General features: G+C 39.2%; 2 protein-coding genes across 3 annotated transcripts; one reads left to right on the top strand and one right to left on the bottom strand.

Moving 5' to 3' along the window:
- Window positions 1-476: 476 nt before the first annotated feature.
- On the bottom strand, window positions 477-4,833 carry armc1l (armadillo repeat containing 1, like). 2 transcript variants are annotated; one of them, XM_058410110.1, is made up of 7 exons: window positions 4,711-4,833; window positions 3,674-3,842; window positions 3,449-3,540; window positions 3,171-3,360; window positions 2,543-2,659; window positions 2,331-2,405; window positions 477-1,028 (listed from the first exon to the last, which is right to left on the bottom strand). In XM_058410110.1, exons 2-7 carry the CDS (start codon window positions 3,824-3,826, stop codon window positions 837-839), a joined length of 819 nt encoding a protein of 272 aa, XP_058266093.1. In that variant the 5' UTR covers window positions 3,827-3,842; window positions 4,711-4,833; the 3' UTR covers window positions 477-836. The 2 variants fall into 2 exon arrangements, with proteins under 2 accessions (XP_058266093.1, XP_058266094.1); XM_058410111.1 differs by having other exon boundaries at window positions 3,674-3,839; window positions 4,711-4,791.
- mtfr2 (mitochondrial fission regulator 2) lies at window positions 4,801-12,425 on the top strand. Its single transcript, XM_058410109.1, has 8 exons — window positions 4,801-4,923; window positions 5,198-5,436; window positions 5,900-6,004; window positions 6,789-6,913; window positions 7,214-7,431; window positions 7,938-8,223; window positions 9,877-10,060; window positions 11,642-12,425. The coding sequence occupies exons 2-8, from the start codon at window positions 5,365-5,367 to the stop codon at window positions 11,729-11,731; spliced, it is 1,080 nt and encodes a 359-aa protein (XP_058266092.1). The 5' UTR covers window positions 4,801-4,923; window positions 5,198-5,364; the 3' UTR covers window positions 11,732-12,425.
- The last annotated feature ends 6,016 nt before the right edge of the window (window positions 12,426-18,441 follow it).

Below are 18,441 nucleotides of genomic sequence, written 5' to 3'. Positions count from 1 at the left end.
CTGACCACTGCAGACCGGGAACACCCCACAAGAGCTGCAGTTTTGGAGATGCTCTGATCCAGTGGTCTAGCCATCACAATCAAACTCGCTCAAATCCTTACACTTGCCCATTTTTCCTGCTTCTAACACATCAGCTTTGAGGACAAAATCTTCACTTGCTGCCTAATATATCCCACCCACGAACAGGCGCCATGATGAGGAGATCGTCAGTGGTCATGTTATGCCTGATTGGTGTATATATAAGCTTTGTGCCTCTTTGTTCCAGTGAGGGGAAACTGTACTGATACAACATATAGACATTCCAGACAAAGTGTGTTTGGAGAAGGCTCACATATATGGATGAGATGGTCAGGTGTTCACAAACATTTGGCTATATAGTGTATGCTGAATGCACTTCTTTTTAGTTGTTACCAAACACCATTTAAAAACAGCAAACCACATTTATCAGGTGATTTTACATCCTACAACAGAATCTGTTTTTTAATTGCACATTCAATGTATTATTTTATTACTGGACTAATTATTTTTCCAGAAACAAGACAGTACAAACTTTAAAATAAGACCACAGACATTATTTACACAACAGGACAAGGTAACAGTCAAACAAAAATAACATACAGAAAATAAAAACAGAAACAACAGAATAGTTTCTGAAAAGTTACATATAAAAGTGTGAAAAGTTTAATCCAGACAAGCTTGTAGCCCTGGATATTATAATACCACTTTGTGTGTTCATGAAGGTGGGCGAGTAGATCCGAGATCTTGTTCACTCGGCAACTTGCATTATAAAAGTCTCTGTGTGGAACAGCTATGTACATAGGTTACAGCCCAAAGCTTCACCAGTAGAAAGTTTTGGTAAGAAAACTGGCTGCTGAGCTTAACCAGCTTCCACTGGCATCCTGTTTGGCAGCAGTGCGGGACACGGCACGGTCGATCTCCTTCTCAGGACTCTCATCTTCTGGTAGATAATCTGGCAGGTGGTGATTTTCCTCTATGTGTGTGTCTGTAGTGCTGAGAGGGACGAGAACCTGCGGCCAGTAGAATCAAACATGGTCAGTTATTGGTTTTAGGTTGAAGAGCTGAATAATGATATCAGAACGGAAGTACAAATATTGCTATCATTGAAGTGGAAAAAACAGAGTTTTATGGCAAAAACCCTGCTGTTGTTTAGTGGTTGGGGACAACCAAGAAAACAGTGAGGCAAATGACTTAAAATACAGTCTAGAGAGCAAAGTTTGGTGTTTGGGTGGGAGAGAAGGCATACATATGACCTCTTGTCAATCAAGATAGACAACACTTTCCACCAAATCACACTACCCTTTTATACAGAAGTTCAAAAAGATGCATGGACTGGCTCCACATATCTCAGTGGAAACACATTAGCATCCTCCCCTGGTGGTAGCTGTTGTTTGATTCAGAAGAACTGACTAATGATTGGGGACTGCCCCTGAACAAGGTTTGGTCTGACCACTGATTTAGCTTAAAAGGTCAAAATCATAAATACTACAACTAAATAACCAATGTTAGCACATCTGTTGGAATTTAGATATTGTTATATAGATATGTATTATACTACATTCTGGTGCAGGGTTTCTGAACTACAGTCATGGTAACCCACTGTCCTGCATGTGTGCTGGTCGCTTGTATGTCAGATCAGGTGTCTCATACACTATGTTGCCAAACGTTTTGGGACGTCTACCTTTACATGCAGATGAATTTAATATGGAGTTGGCCTGCTCTTTGCAGCTATAACAGCTTCAGCTCTTCTGGGAAGGCTTTCCACTAAGTTTAGGAGTGTTTTTATGGGAATTTTTAACCATTCCTCTAGAGCTCTTGTGCATTTGTGAGGTCAGGCACTGATGTTTGATAATAAGGCCTGGCTCATAGTCTCTACACTAATTCAGCCCAAACGTGTTCTATCAGGTTGAGGTCAGGATTCCACACCAAGTTCCTCCACACCAAACTCACTCATCCATGTCTTTATGGACCTTGCTTTGTGCACTGGTGTGCAGGAACAGGAAGGGGTCATCCCCAAACCGTTCCCACAAAGTTGGGAGCATGAAATTGTGCAAAATGTCTTGGTATGAAGCTGAAGCATTAAGAGTTCCTTTCACTGGAACCAAGCGGCCGAGCCCAACCCCTGAATTCCATGATTTGGAGGGGTGTCCCAAAACGTTTGGTAATATAGTGTATAAGGTGTGTTGGGAGTAGGGAAACTTTTGACTCTGCATGGCAGAGAGCTCTCCAGGAGTGAAGTTAATAAACATTGCTCTAGTGTACAACTTGCTGCAGGACTCAGTAAACAGGTCATCAGACAAACAGCAACCTACCTCCTCTCCACTTTCATTCTTCACCACCTGCTGAGCTGAAAGCACTTTAGTGGCAGCAATGGCAGAGGCCAGACTCTGAATGGGAAACAAAGTGCACTTCACTGTCTTAATTGAACTTATACTGGACTAAAGAGGATTACACATGACCTGATAACAGATTGAGATTCTATTTCGAATATGTGTAACTGAGAAGTGAAAAACAGAAGATTTACCTCAGTTGGTACGTCTGCACGCACACGCACGGTGCATCTCTTCATCGCCATCTGGAAAGTGAAGCTGATGACTCCTTTAACCTTGAGAAGAGCCTCTTCACACACACCTCGTTTATCCTGTACCGTAACACATCACACACAAAATTAAGACAGTAACAACAACTACAGCGTTGTTTTATTCATTGCTTATTAGATCTGTGTGTCAATATATTAATATCTATGACTAATCTTGTAATGACTCTCATTATGTACTGTATAAATATAGAAGTATAGAGGATGTAGTCAGTGACTCTTGTAAAACAATAAAATGGACCACCTCTGGCCAGACATTACTATAGTAATGCACCATCCTCAGCACAGCAGTGACACAGACATGGTAGTGTGTGTGTGTGGAGGTCATGTAAGTGCATCAGCAAGTGCTTAAATGCTGCTTAAATGCTTTATTACAAACCTCTGTCTTTTCTTTGTTTACCTTGCAGATGTAAAGCTCAGCCTTTTCCCCCTTTTACAATGTTACTTCTCTCTGCACTTCATTAACATTGCTGTTTTCAATCTGTGCCAGTTTTGTAATATTCTGCAGTAGTAAATCCATATTAACACATCAACAGACTTATATCCATACACTTACTGTCCCTTCCAAACCCTGTATATGAAGCGTAATCGTTTTGGCTTTTTTATTAGAACTGTTGATGAAGAACTGGGGTTTATTTCTCCTCATGGGTTGCACAGGAGTCCTGAGAGTTTCTGGCCTCTCCGGAGCGCTCAATACTTCATACACCTCTTTAGCAAGCTCTGTGATATCTGTACTCAGTTCACTTCTACATAAAAAAGACAGAAAGAAAGAAAAATAATTTCCACCAATCCAGTCGGAATTTCATATAAAAATAATACAGAACTCAGACTTACTTTTCCATCAGAGTCTCCAGGCTCACCATCATGCCTAGCTCGTTCTTCATGGAGTTGATGTTTTGAGACGATTCGGCCAGGTACCTCAGGGTCTGAGAAAATGGCACATAACAGTCAAATCATCTTCATCATCTTTTCAACACACAAGCTTATTTCATACGTTCTCTGTTACTGTGGTTCACACTGACGAGATTGTGAAACGTGTTGCACCAGGCAGATTCATACCTGCAGAGTAGCAAACACTACTTGAGGGTCTTTGTGGTCTAGGAACAACACAAGACCAGGTAAACAGCCCTCGTCTTTCGCTATAGCCTCCCGATTCTGAGGCTCAGACGCCAGATCCCTCAGCTGGGTCACTACTGACATTGCGTCCATCATCTTGGCTGGTTATCTGCTAGATCAGAGAACAGACCAGATTTCATACAAGAGCAACATTTCACAGATTTATACACGTATTTTAATGCTAAAAATTTACACAGAAAACGTAAATAAATCAGTGGGACCTGTCAGTAAGGATGATTATTATTGGATATAACTTCCAATATAATACTTGTGCTAATAACATTAAGCAGAACAATTATTCTTTAAAGCAGCACTGTACATTACGTAGTAAAGTCTTAACATTGTACTTATTTTATAAAATAAGTCCCTGTCTAAGAGGATACTGATCCCAAAACATCTGGATAAATTTCATGCTTATATACCAGATTTGACACGCAGTTGACAACTTTGGTCGGGAAATAAAGAATAAAGACCTGAACAGCTATGTATATGCTATAATAATAATAATAATAATAATAATAATAATATGAATATGAATAACAATAATAATATACATCACAGCTCCCGTTGTGCCAGGCTAAAGTAGCTATCAAACTAGCATTAGCCAACATGCTAACCGGCAAAAAATGGTTGTTTCGCTTCCCCCGAAACTTATATAACTCACTCAAATTGTCTTTATAACCGCTTAGTATCGTGCACATACGCTATAAATGGCAATTAAAATAGAATTTAATTTTTTATAAATTCCATATGAGGGAAAAAAAAAACCTGAGCTAAACGCGTTAGCCGAACTCGAGACTCCACGACGTCGACGTCAGCTCGCGCTAGCCATCATGCTAACATTCCTTCGCTAAAAGATAAAAATCGCTTTATTTGTACTTTTGTACTATTGCTTAATTTCGAATATTACTATATTTCCGATTATGTAATCTTCGATATGATAATTAATGACCTTTTATATTTTAAAAAAAATTCCTTACCGTTACTTTACCACAGCCTCGCTGACCACAAATACAAATTTCGCACTCGGTCAAAACCCAACGCTATTGGTCGACATGCTTCTGAAACCACGCTAGACAGGGCGCTGTGATTGGTTGTCGACGCAACGGCAGCTTCGTGTTGTCCAATCAGACGCGGCTTTACACGGACCAGCTTTATTTGAGTTCTCCAGCGTAGTAAGCACGTCCGCATGGGTAAGTTTGAAAGGTGATGTTGATTATTAATGTTTATATATATTATTATTATTTTTTTTTTTTTGCATTTTGTAATTTTCTAGGCCTGTAATCTATATGTATGCATATTTGATTCATTTGTACATAGAATTTTGTAGTGTATGATCCATCGAAGTCAGTTCCGTTTACAGTAAACGTGACCTCTGAGCAGGCGTTGTGTTTTGGTCTTCACACTGATGGAGGTGTTGGTGTGATGTTAATGTTTTATACGGATTTTCTTGCTCCTTTCATTCAGAATCGAGCGACATGCGGTTTATTTGATGCTCCTGCACCACGTGTAGGAATCCAGTGCTGCTGCAGTGTTTTTTAATTGAGCACTGGTCACTCAACTGGTCACTGCAGAAAACCCTGCTGTCGCTTTCGCTCAGCTGTCCATATCAGGAACAGAAGATCCTAATCATCATGTCTTTGCTTGAAGACATCGTCCATTTGATGAGATGTGTCCTAGAATATTTTGGGGTTCCTCAAGAAATGGTGAGTGTGACAAATACTTTTGAGTCCTCTGGAGTTGGGTTGTTTCTGCAGAACACTTGTGAATGGGTTTGTCCTCTTCTCTAATGTGATGAAAGCTCCATTTGAACTCTACTGACCTAATAGTCCCTCATGGGCCCTTGGTTGCTGTTGTAGAAAGGACATTAATCAGTTACAGTTACATTATTTACTGTCCGGTGTCACCCAAATGAGGATGAGGTTCCCTTCTGAGCCTGGTTCCTCTCAAGGTTTCTTCCTCATATCATCACAGGGAGCTTTTCCTTGCCACCGTCGCCGCAGGCTTGCTCATTGGGGATAAAATAGTTTAATAATTTAATTTAATATATGTTTTTCTCCTTTCTGTTTCTCTACCTTTTGTAAAGCTGCTTTGAGACAATGTCCATTGTGGTGCTATACAAATAATATCAATTAAATTGAATTGAATTGAATATTTGCTTAATTGCAGCTGATTCCAGTTTGGGAGAGTACTTTGTGCGGACAATATCGCAGCATCGTCCGCATGATTGGAACAAATCTCCCTCTGACGCCATATCCTCGCCTCCATTTCCAGGTACAGTAACATGTTTATTGATCTGAGTGTACATTAAGTAGAAGTGATGAGACTTGGTGGCAGACGGTATATGAATATTTTATTCATTACGCTTACATCGCAGATTTGTTAGTAAAATATCCTCCAGGATTTTTCAACTAGAGTTTGCAATGTGGCTGTGGGTTATATTCGGTCAGGACTCGAGTTTTTCTTATGTAAACCTTGACAAACCATACATACAGAGCTTGCTTTGTGCAGCTTAGGGAAAGGATGCTGTGATGCTGCAGCATACGGAGATACTGAGATACACTAAACAACGTGTGCTTCCTGTTTTCGGTGGCAAGAGTTTGGGAAACGCACAACTTTATGGATTTCCTCCCACCTCCCAAAAAACATACCAGAAAGTGGACTAGCTATAGAAAATTACCCTTAGTTTGCGAATAAGTATAAGTGATTGTGTGTGTGTGTGTGTGGTGCCTTGTAATGGAATAGCATCTTCTCATCCAGGGTGTATTCCTGGAATAAGCTCTGCATTGCCACACTGACCAGGATAAGGTGCTTACTAAAGTTGAATAAACGAATGCTATTTGTTTAAGTATTGATTTATTCATCTTTAAGTGCTTGAATAATAAAACCATGTGTTGCAGATATTCAGCACTTCTTCACTTTCTAATATATTAAAATGACTTTAAAGGAAACATTTCTCGGCGCCTGTATTACCGTATCGATTCACTTTCTTTTTTTAGACACTCACAAATGAAACCTTTAATGGCTTTGCCCTTTCTGCTCCCCTCTGTCTGATCAGGTTCCTTTACAGACGATCAAGAGACACGGTCATATCGAAGTGTCCGTGGACGCTCCTGCCATTCCATCGCTAGCGGATGTGTTATGGGTGGCCGAGGACCAAGGAGACACCTGCACTAAGTTCAGGTAGATGGTCTGAAAACAGCTTTATACATTAGTTTGTATTTGATGCTTCACTATAAACTTGATGTTAGTTGAGGAGACTGGTGAAGGAAACAGTGGTGTGTCAGTGTGGGTCAGTCAAAAAATCAGAAATGCACGCATTTCCAGTTACCCCAAATGCAAATAGCCAACACATCTCAAACATCTGTTCCTTCAGTCTTTGAATGAAGCTGTGTGGTTAAGATTCTTCATCAAAACACACTATAACCTGCTTTAAATGGCGGTGTTGCATTGCATCACAGAATCATATGACTGCTATTGCAGGAATTCTGTCCTGCCGAGGAAGCACGGATGGTCGCAAGGTTTTGAAACCCCAGCCGCTGTGTGCGTACGACCTGTTCCCGCAGCTCCGCGTCAACAGAAATCACACACAGCACAGGCATCAAGCGCACAACCAGAGGCTTTTCAGAAGATCCAAGCACTGGAGACTGAGTTACTGAAATTACGAGCTCAGATTGCGATGATCGTCACCACTCCAACTGGTAAGCGTCCACTCACTAATGAACTGACTTTTCATGATGTTATGTATGCCTTAAAATGGCACTTCAGAGCAAATTGTTTACTGTATATAACTGTGTATGTGACAATTAAAATCTTGGGTCTTGAGCCAGCCCTAGTGACACAGTTTTTATCCTGTTTGTGCGACAAGTTTCCTAAACTGAAGATTTCCCAACAGATCTTAATTACGTTATCAGCCCTGATGTATTTATTTTTCTTTCTATTTTTATCTTTTCTATCTATTTTCCTTTTTACTATTTTTTTTTTTACATTTTAGAACAATAATAATGTCACAGTAATGCAAGTAATATTACACAGACTGAGCACTTTAAAGAAAATACCTTAACCTCCCTTAACTTAACCTAGTCTTTATGAAGACCTGATTGAGTTATACATTAGCAGAACTATTAAAGTCTCTTGGTTGAATGGTTTAGTGAGTAAAAATCATCGGTTTCCACAATACTGCACCTTTTTTCCTCTTTCATTTCAGTGGACAATTCCCTCCTGAACAATCCTTCCACTCCGTGTTCACTTTTTCCTGCTCCTGTTCTTTCCTCCACTCCTTTCATGGCTGCTCAACCTCCTCCTCCACCACCTCCTCCTCTTCCTCCTCCTGGTGTTGGCTCCGAGCAGGTCTCTGTGACCGATGTGATAAAACAGAGACAGGCGGCCAGGAAGGATAAAGCTGGAGAGAGCGAGGCTTCATCAACCACAGTTCCTTCCATGCTGGATGTCTTGAAGGATTTGAACCAGGTTAAACTTCGCACTGTAGAGAGGTACATCAACGTTCATCAACATTTTTACTCCAGTGTCATTTCAATGAACAATGTAGTGTTTGTGTGTGGGTTTGTGTGTGTGTAGCCCCCTGCTGGCTACAAGGCATATTGCAAGTAAAATATTAATAAATACAACCTAAAATTCTCTCAAGAAATCCTGTCAGCTTTCCTCATAGTAGCTAGTAGGCTAGCTTTTAGGAGTAAAGATGAAAATATTTATAAATATGACCCAAGATTCTCTCAAATCCTTATTCTAATTAATAGGCTAGCTTTTAGGAGTAAAGATTAAAAATATTTATAAATATGACCTAAAATTCTCTAGGAAATCCTGCTGGGTTACCTCATACTAGCTAGAAGACTAGCTTTTGCAGTAAAGATTAAAAATATTTCTATATATGACCTACTAATCCTCTCAGAAATCCTGTCCGTTTGTCACAGACTAGCCAATAGGCTAGCGTTTGCAGTAAAGTTTAAACGTATTTATAAATATGACCTAAAATTCTCTCAGAATTCTTGTCAGGATTCCTCATACTAGCTAGTAGGCTAGCTTTAGGAGTAAAGATTAAAACTATTTATAAATAGGACCTAGTAATCCTTCAAGAAGTCCTGTCAGTTTATTACATACTAGCTAATAGGCTAGCTTTTGCAATAAAAATTAAAAATATTTCTAAATATGACATACTAATCCTCTCAGAAATCCTGTCAGTTTACCACATTCTAGCTAGTAGGCAAGCTTTTGCAGTAAAAATTAAAAATATTTATAAATATGACCTAAGATTCTCTCAGAAATCCTGTCAGTTTATCACAAACTAGCTAGTAGGTTAGCTTTTGCACTAAAGATTATAAATATGACCCAAAATTCTCTCAGAAATCCTCATACTCGTTAGTAAGCTAGCTTTAGGAGTAAAGATTAAAAACATTTATAAATATGACCTGAAGTTCTCTAGGAAATCCTGTCTGGTTTCCTCATACTAGCTAGCAGACTAGCGTTTGCAATAAAAATTAAAAAAATGTATAAATATGACCTACTAATCCTCTCAGAAATCCTGTCCGTTTATCACATTCTAGCTAGTAGACTATATTTAGGAGTAAAGATTAAAAATATTTATAAATAAGACCCAACAGTCTCTCAAGAAATCCTGTCAGGTTTCCTTATAGTAGCTAGTAGGCTAGCTTTTGCAGTAAAAATTAAAAAAATGTATAAATATGACCTAAGATTCTCTCATACATCCTGTCAATTTACCACATTCTAGCTAGTAGGCTAGCTTCAGGAGTAAAGACTAGAAATATTTATAAATATGACCTAAGATTCTCTCAGAAATCCTGTCAGTTTATCACAAACTAGCTAGTAGGTTAGCTTTTGCACTAAATATTATAAATATTTATAAATATGACCCAGAAATCCTCATACTAGTTAGTAGACTAGCTTTAGGAGTAAACATTAAAAACATTTATAAATATGACCTAAAATTCTCTAGGAAATTCTGTCTGGTTACCTCATACTAGCTAGCAGACTAGCGTTTGCAATAAAAATAAAAAATATTTATAAATATGACCTACTAATCCTCTCATAAATTAGTGTGTATGCAACAACATGGCAGTATGTTGGTTCATGTCCTGAATGGTGTGTGTGTGTTGTGATGGTGTGTTCAGGTCTCCAGGAGGAACACCTGTACGGAAAAGGAGGAGTAAAGGGACCGTGTCTTCGTCGGATCCCGCTGCTCTTATTGCTGAAGCGTTGAAGAGGAAGTTTGCACACCGACTGCGAGACAACTCGTTTGATAAGGAGAACCGTTCGGCCGAGCCCTCGCCATTCAGTAGTCCCGACACACCCCGAGTAAGATAGTTTCCAGCTCAGTGTTTCTAGGAACTGAACAGGTGCACTGTGGGATAGAGTAATGCCTGGGCATGTACACACACCTGATTGATCTTCACAACACTTAAAATAAATGTTCTACTGCATAATCAATGTCATGGAAGCTTTCATGCTAGTCATAGTAGACATGCTACTGAAATACATATGGTTCATTTTTAAGACTTTTGGCTTAGTGTCGTCTTTAGCGTCAGCCACCATTATACTGTTATTGTGACTGAATTGATCTTCTGATTATTAAAGTGCTCAATGAACAGACTTGACAAGCTGAAGGAAAGCTTAGGATCAACCCTTGTGATAATGGTGGGGATTTCCCCCATGGGGAAACAGTAAGGGGAAGTCAGCAATGGTGCGTTAAAACTATTGGAATGCAGCCAATGTTGAAAGTAGAGAAATGTCGAAAGAACAACTCGAGCGTGAAAAACTTTTCACCATTCCAGAGGGTATTGGGGGTTGCATGGTAAAAAATAAACTAAAGAAATGTGCTGCTTTTGTAGCGGACTGATACTGTAAAAAGAAAAGGGAAGTTTGTTTTAAATATAGCATTACGTCAAAAAGTCCTATATTTCACAAGTGTTGCAGATTTTCCGATTTCTTTTACGTTTTTTTTTTTTTTTTTTACACGTCCCTAGCGATCGTGTTAGAAATAAACACCTTTGGGAAATGCTCTTATAGGAAAAGAATCAACCCAATTGGTGGCCTGAACTTGATTCCTTTTCCAATAACGGCAGGTTTCGTTCCTTTTTATAGAATTGCGAATTTTCAGCGCAGACACAATTCAATTTCGATCCATTCACAGCTCTGTTTAGAAACTGGTTCATTCCTATAAACATCTGTAAAGAGTTCCAGCTACGTCACAGTCATTCCCTCACCAGCCGAGCTTTCTTTTCTGCCTCGGAGTTAACCACAAAACCACAAAGCCCTCCATCTTCAAGACTTTCTCGTGTTGGAAACAAGCCGTTTTCCGCAGAACCTAAATAAACATCTCCTCACACAAGTATATCACACTCCTCACCATATTAACAATTACAGTTTTTAAAAATACATCTGTATATGTGGTGCCCTCAGCCCATCACTATAAAACGATAACCTGTTTAAAACTGTGCATTAATATAGGACGTGTAACTTACCTTACTGCCAATAATACTGATTTATTGTGCTAGAAAATAATTCGACAGCTTCTGATTAGCTGGTATTGAGACTTTAAGAACAATTAATCTGTACCAGATATAGCAGAAGCAGGTTTAATGATATGAGCTATAGGGGGATCCCCCGTAAAGACCACATCCTCAGTGTCGAAAGTTTGGGTTTCGTAGGGAAGCTGAATGACATTGATTTATGTTGCCTTTTTTTTAAATGTGGGTATGTGGTGCGGTTCGGATCAGAAGGTGGGCAGCAGGATGTCTGTTTTCATTCCTGTAGATATGAATGCGAATACCACCACCAGGGGGCACTGTTTCACTACATGTATATATTATTAGACATGGCAAAGCGTTTTCTCTGATGATTTATTGTGTCTTGAATTTTTTTTTTGTCTGTTTACAGATTCCACTCTTCAAGAGACGCAGTCAGGGGCAAAACAATTTGTCACCTATAACCCGCGGGTCAGACGGGAAACAATGCTATGGAAAATAATCTGCCAAAGAGCCTTTGAAGATTTGTCTCGCTCTCACTTTCTTTCAGCCCCCGCAGTCTTACGGTACTTTTCTTCCTTAGAAGGACAAAGGAACTGCCTTTTTCTTTCTTTTCTTTTTTTTTTTTTATTCATCGCTTCTTCGTCTATGGAGGGATTTGTGTTTTATACACTTCTGCAGTTCTTACACTGGTGTTTTAGTATTAAATGTGAATATAAGGTGACAGTTTAGGTCAAGCTTTACCTCATGGACCTCTCATATGCAATGCATCTAAATGTCTTTTTTTAATTGTTTTTTTTTTTTAAATAATATTTGTGTATTTGCACTGCTTGGCCTATTTCTTGGTTTTCCAGAAAAGCATTAATACTCCATGTGAGTATTATACTCTGGTTTAGTTCATGTACTTGAGTGATGTCACACACCTTTTGAATGTAGAAAATATAAAAAACCCTTTGCTGTGTGTGTGTGTGTGTGTGTGTGTGTGTGTGTGATCATTTTTGTTTTTTCATTCGAACAAAATTCAAGAAAGAAAGAAATCTATTCATGCTTTCCTCTATCATGTTCAGCTAAGATATGTGTTTTTTCATTGTGTTTCCGTGTTGCGCTCAGCCATGACCCCATTTTCCAAAAAGAACAATAAGAAATAAACAAGTTCTTCTGCCTGTCCTGAATCTGCTCATCATTACAGCTCTTCATCTACATGATGGAATAGTTGCAGGTGTATTTTGCTCATTTGCTGTTTTGCCTTGTTCATTCCATTTATTTATTCATAAATAAATTATTCATTCATTTTGTTTATTAGGACACGACCCAGCAGTAGAAAGTTTAGGGTTCGGACAGAGGCAGCTTGGTGGTACTGGGATTTAAACTTCTAATTATTGTTAGCCCAGTTAAAAGGAACTTGTGTGGAACTCCATAATTCTCCAGAAACCTTTAAGGAAAAACTTTTTTTAATATATATTATATTATATATTTTTTGTGTGTGTATTTTATTTATATTTATATATATATATATATATATACACTATATTGCCAAAAGTATTCGCTCACCTGCCTTGACTTGCATATGAACTTAAGTGACATCCCATTCCTAATCCATAGGGTTCAATATGATGTCGGTCCACCCTTTGCAGCTATAACAGCTTCAACTCTTCTGGGAAGGCTGTCCACAAGGTTTAGGAGTGTGTTTATGGGAATTTTTGACCATTCTTCCAGAAGCGCATTTGTGAGGTCACACACTCATGTTGGACGAGAAGGCTTGGCTCTCCGTCTCCGCTCTAATTCATCCCAAAGGTGTTCTATCGGGTTGAGGTCAGGACTCTGTGCAGGCCAGTCAAGTTCATCCACACCAGACTCTGTCATCCATGTCTTTATGGACCTTGCTTTGGTCATTGGTGCACAGTCATGTTGGAAGAGGAAGGGGCCAGCTCCAAACTGTTCCCACAAAGTTGGGAGCATGGAATTGTCCAAAATGTCTTGGTATGCTGAAGCATTCAGAGTTCCTTTCACTGGAACTAAGGGGCCAAGCCCAGCTCCTGAAAAACAACCCCACACCATAATCCCCCCTCCACCAAACTTTACACTTGGCACAATGCAGTCAGACAAGTGCCGTTCTCCTGGCAACCGCCAAACCCAGACTCGTCCATCAGATTGCCAGATGGAGAAGCGCGATTCGTCACTCCAGAGAACGCGTCTCCACTGCTCTAGAGTCCAGTGGCGGCGTGCTTTACACCACTGCATCCGACGCTTTGCATTGCACTTGGTGATGTATGGCTTGGATGCAGCTGCTCGGCCATGGAAACCCATTCCATGAAGCTCTCTGCGCACTGTTCTTGAGCTAATCTGAAGGCCACATGAAGTTTGGAGGTCTGTAGCGATTGACTCTGCAGAAAGTTGGCGACCTCTTCGCACTATGCGCCTCAGCATCCGCTGACCCCGCTCCGTCAGTTTACGTGGCCTACCACTTCGTGGCTGAGTTGCTGTCGTTCCCAAACAGTTCCACGTTCTTATAATACAGCTGACAGTTGACTGTGGAATATTTAGGAGCGAGGAAATTTCACGACTGGATTTGTTGCACAGGTGGCATCCTATCACAGTTCCACGCTGGAATTCACTGAGCTCCTGAGAGCGACCCATTCTTTCACAAATGTTTGTAAAAACAGTCTGCATGCCTAGGTGCTTGATTTTATACACCTGTGGCCATGGAAGTGATTGGAACACCTGATTCTGATTATTTGGATGGGTGAGCGATTACTTTTGGCAATATAGTGTATATATATTGTGTGTATGTATGTATATATAAATAAATAAAGGGGGACGAACACAATATTAGGCTGGTGGTCATAATGTTATGGCTGATGAGTGTGGGGGAAAAAATATTAGTTTATTTATATATATATATATATATATATATATATATATATATATATATATATATATATATATATATATATATATATATAATTTATTATATAATTTTATATATATATATATATATATATATATATATATATATATATATATATATATATATATATATATATATATATATATATATAAAATTCATATTAATAATATATAATTTTAATAATAATATAAAAATTAATAATATATATAAAAATATTTTTATGACCACCGGCCTAATATTGTGTTTGTCCCCCTTTTGCTGCCAAGACAGCCCTGACCCGTCAAGGCATGGACTCCACTAGATCCCGGAAGGTATGCTGTGGTATCTGGCACCAGATGTTGGCAGCAGAACCATAAAGTATACTTACAGGACTTAAAGGATACTTTTGATAGATACTGACCACTGCAGACCGGGAACACCCCACAAGAGCTGCAGTTTTGGAGATGCTCTGATCCAGTGGTCTAGCCATCACAATTTGGCCCTTCATCAAACTCGCTCAAATCCTTACGCTTGTCCATTTTTCCTGCTTCTAACATCAACTTTGAGGACAAAATGTTCACTTGCTGCCTAATATATCCCACCCACTAACAGGTGCCATGATGAGACTTCACTTCACCTCTCAGTGGTCATAATGTTATGTTTGATCGGTGTACATGCAGTGTATATTTATTTATTTACTTGATTGTTTATTTTTTATGTGATTCACGTGTCTGTTAGAAGGTGCAAAATATTGTTTTGAATTATGACACAAAGATTCATTTTAAAGAAATCCCCCAAATTCTCTTGATTCCATACTTTCTCACTGTCACCAGTGACAGTTGAGGAATGAGGAATGATGAGGAAAATTGAGGAATGATGTCCTCAATCTTCAGAACAAAAAGCTGGCCATGGTGTGTGTGTGTGTGTGTGTGTGTGTATACAGTCCTCATTTCCAGCAGACATGCTCATGATAATGACCAAAATGTTTCTGTTACACTGAAAGCTTGTTAGTTTTCCTCATGCTGATGGATTGACAAAAGGCCTCATATTTGGTAAAAGGCAAAAATGTACTTTAGGGAGATTATTATGATTCAACATAATTAAATGATAACACTTTTTAATAATACATGAATGACTATTGTTTGCATTTATTATAAGTATTGCTTTTGGGTTAGAAAATGTGACGCATGGAGGAAAATACCTAAATATGACATTTCTCCGCTTGCAAGTAATGATTATGAGTAATGTTTGCTGGGGGCCTATATTTTTGGTGTTGACTGTAAGGCAATGGAACATGGGCACCCTGAGCACTGAGCCTTGTTAGTCAACATGATTGATGCATGATTTATCCAGACTGTTTGGATGGTTGTTTTTTCTGTCCTGTTTTCAGGTCTTGTGTTGCCACAGGGTGCAAAGTATCGACTCTGAGCTCATATTCTTCTAGAAACGTGATGACAACTGTTATTGAAATATACTGTAGATTTACACTGACCATGAACTGACCCCGTATTTAATGGTGCTGTGTGTTTAGATTGGATTCTGACTTTATTCTGATCATTTAGTCCATCAGAGTGAGAGTGATGCTGAAAATCAAGCCAGCCATCAAGAGCTCTAATGTTACCCTCTGCATTTCTATATAAATAAACACGTTAGCTTTTGTTTCTTTTCTTACTAATTAATTAAACACCATCATTATTTTGAAGGTCAAGTGTGAGATATTTGACCCGCAGACTTTACTGGGAGCAAAAAATACATACCAGAAATACATCACACTGTACTTGACCCTGAACTGATCAACTTTGGCACACTGAGGTGTTTGTGCTCTGTATGTGTGTGTGTGTGTGTGTTTGTGTGTGGTTGGGGGTGTAATGGAATAAATGCACGGTGTGGCATGTGTTGTTTGTTTCTGTAAACCACATCCTTCCAATCACTAAAGGTTAGCATGAAGAGGATATACTGGTGTACCAAGACAGGAAATGGTTACACGCTAAAATCTGATTAATCCTCTACTCCATCGCTTGCGTTGTCAGTCGGTCAGACGTGCCTACGTGATGGAACGTTCCCATTTAAAGATTTGGGTTCTGCTCACGTCTGCTGTTTTTGCTTCGCTGATAATGTGTGTTTAAGTTTAGTAGTGCACCTGTATTTCTCTCTCTCTCTCTCTCTCTCTCTTGTCTCTTCCTCTCTCACATTATTCTCACATTTGCATATCAGCCTGTTTGTGGCTTGTGTAGATAAGAAGTGTCGAAATGTTCAGGTCTTGAGATTGATGCATATGGAATAAGGATGTGTCTTAGCTACAAGAAACGTGTGTTCAAATCTCAGGAATGCCATTTAAGCATTTTAGATTCGGGTCATAAATTACATCCTACCCTAAGTGGCTTTAATTAAAAAGAAATGAATACATACAAAGCACTAAACTACACTTTTTTACTGTAGATTATAACAACAGCATACACCGGGCATCAGGCATAACATTATGAGCACTGAGAGGTGAAGTGAATAAGACTGATGATCTCCTCATCATGGCACCTGTTAGTGGGTGGGATATATTAGGTAGCAAGTGAACATTTTGTCCTCAAAGTTGATGTTAGAAGCAGGAAAAATGGACAAGCATAAGGATTTGAGCGAGTTTGACGAAGGGCCAAATTGCGATGGCTAGACCACTGGATCAGAGCATCTCCAAAACTGCAGCTCTTGTGGGGTGTTCCCGGTCTGCAGTGGTCAGTGTCTATCAAAAGTATCCTTTATGTCTTGTAAGTACTTTAAGTACTGTAAGTATCCTGTAAGTTGCGAGGTGGGGCCCATGGGCTTAAAGGATCTGCTGCAAACATCTTGGTTCCAGATACCACAGCACACCTTCAGGGATCTAGTGGAGTCTATGTCTTGATGGGTCAGGGTTGTTTTAGCAGGAAAAGGGGGACCGGCACGGTATTAGGCAGGTGGTCATAATGTTATGCCTGACCGCTGTATGTACACTTGGAGTAGTATGGTAGACACCATCAAGACGAGGAAATTATTTCTCATAGCTGTTTTAACATGAGTAACATTAACTAACTGTTGTTTTTTTTTTTTTTTTTTTTGCAGATGATCCACAAAATTAAATGTAGCTGTAAACAGACCAGGAGTATGATGTTTCGTTCTTTATTTAATATAAGAGAAATAAAACATTTCAGCATCCATGAGATAATAATCAATTTCACACTTATAAATCTCTTCATCAGTTTCGCCGTGTTGTTGATTACTCATCTATAACTACATGCCCTATTGTTTGATATTCCTTCCTCTACATCCATCAGTGAAATATGAATGTTTGCAGTTTAAGGGTTTCGACCTGTGAAGCTTCAGATCAAGTGATCCCAAGAAGCGTCTGTGATCGGTCGGGATGATCCTTGACACATAAAAGAATGGTTTTAAAAATAGCAAAGGAGCTCGTTTGGATATTCTGTGAATTCAAATGAAGATATTTTAATCAGTGATAAATGACAGACAAGTCAAGGTCGAATGAGAGGAAGCGTTCAAAGGCAGTTCAAGCATTCGCCGGTAGATGGCGCCAAACACCATTGAGAACGTCAGGGATTTTTTTTTAAGGAGTTGTGAAGTCACAGATACAAGGACGGGTAACACACTGTGACTAGAGTGGGGAGAGTGAAGTGGGTCGGTGGGAGGAGACAGACTTGCTCACTTGGTATTAGCAGGATTTGCATACCTGTATGAGCACATTTGCAATCCAAATCGCACCGAGTGATTTCGACTGTTCTGAGCAGCACGATTGGGAAATCATCAGATCACATGACCCGGGCTTTGTTCACCTTATGAACATTTGCTTTGAATTAGAATTCCCTGTAGGGGTTTACTACATGTCAAGTGAGTCTGTGTGTGTATATGTGTGGGGGAGAGAGAGAGAGAGAGAGAGAGAGAGAGAGAGACCAGTGGCCTTCCGGGTGTTTGAGTAGCAGGTGGAGAAGACACTGTAAATAAAATATAAAAAAAAGAATAATAATTATGGCTTAGCTGTGACACACACACACACACACACACACACACATACTCTAACATAATTATTAATGCTGCTAATAAGACTGCAATGTTTTTATACCTTGATGGGCACCATCAAGATTATTTATTTATTTAAAAATAAAAGATTTTTTTTTATCCTCTAGGGGAAACCCCTCATTCAAAAGCGATGCATTATCATTAGTAACATCAGTGTTATGATTAATGACTTTGCCGGGGTGCCAATATTTTTGATTCGCCTGTAAGTCAGTGGAATAATGTCACATGGCCAACCTGAAGATTGACCCTTTAATCAGACACTGTGTTAT

Source organism: Hemibagrus wyckioides, linkage group LG15, assembly GCF_019097595.1.
Source record: "Hemibagrus wyckioides isolate EC202008001 linkage group LG15, SWU_Hwy_1.0, whole genome shotgun sequence".
In the NCBI taxonomy this organism is placed as follows: Eukaryota; Metazoa; Chordata; class Actinopteri; order Siluriformes; family Bagridae; genus Hemibagrus; species Hemibagrus wyckioides.
This window is presented reverse-complemented; position numbering and strand designations above follow the sequence as displayed.

Bases quoted from the DNA above. Each gene is read 5' to 3' on its own strand.
- armc1l (XM_058410110.1), bottom strand. From the start codon at position 3,826: ATGATGGACGCAATGTCAGTAGTGACCCAGCTGAGGGATCTGGCGTCT. The intron at 3,361-3,448 runs GTAAGTCTGAGT...TTTTTTATGTAG, and splicing joins CTGGAGACTCTGATGGAAAA to AAGTGAACTGAGTACAGATA. The intron at 1,029-2,330 runs GTAGGTTGCTGT...TACTGGCCGCAG, and splicing joins AGAATGAAAGTGGAGAGGAG to GTTCTCGTCCCTCTCAGCAC.
- mtfr2 (XM_058410109.1), top strand. From the start codon at position 5,365: ATGTCTTTGCTTGAAGACATCGTCCATTTGATGAGATGTGTCCTAGAA. The intron at 6,914-7,213 runs GTAGATGGTCTG...CTGCTATTGCAG, and splicing joins GACACCTGCACTAAGTTCAG to GAATTCTGTCCTGCCGAGGA. The intron at 8,224-9,876 runs GTACATCAACGT...TGGTGTGTTCAG, and splicing joins AAACTTCGCACTGTAGAGAG to GTCTCCAGGAGGAACACCTG.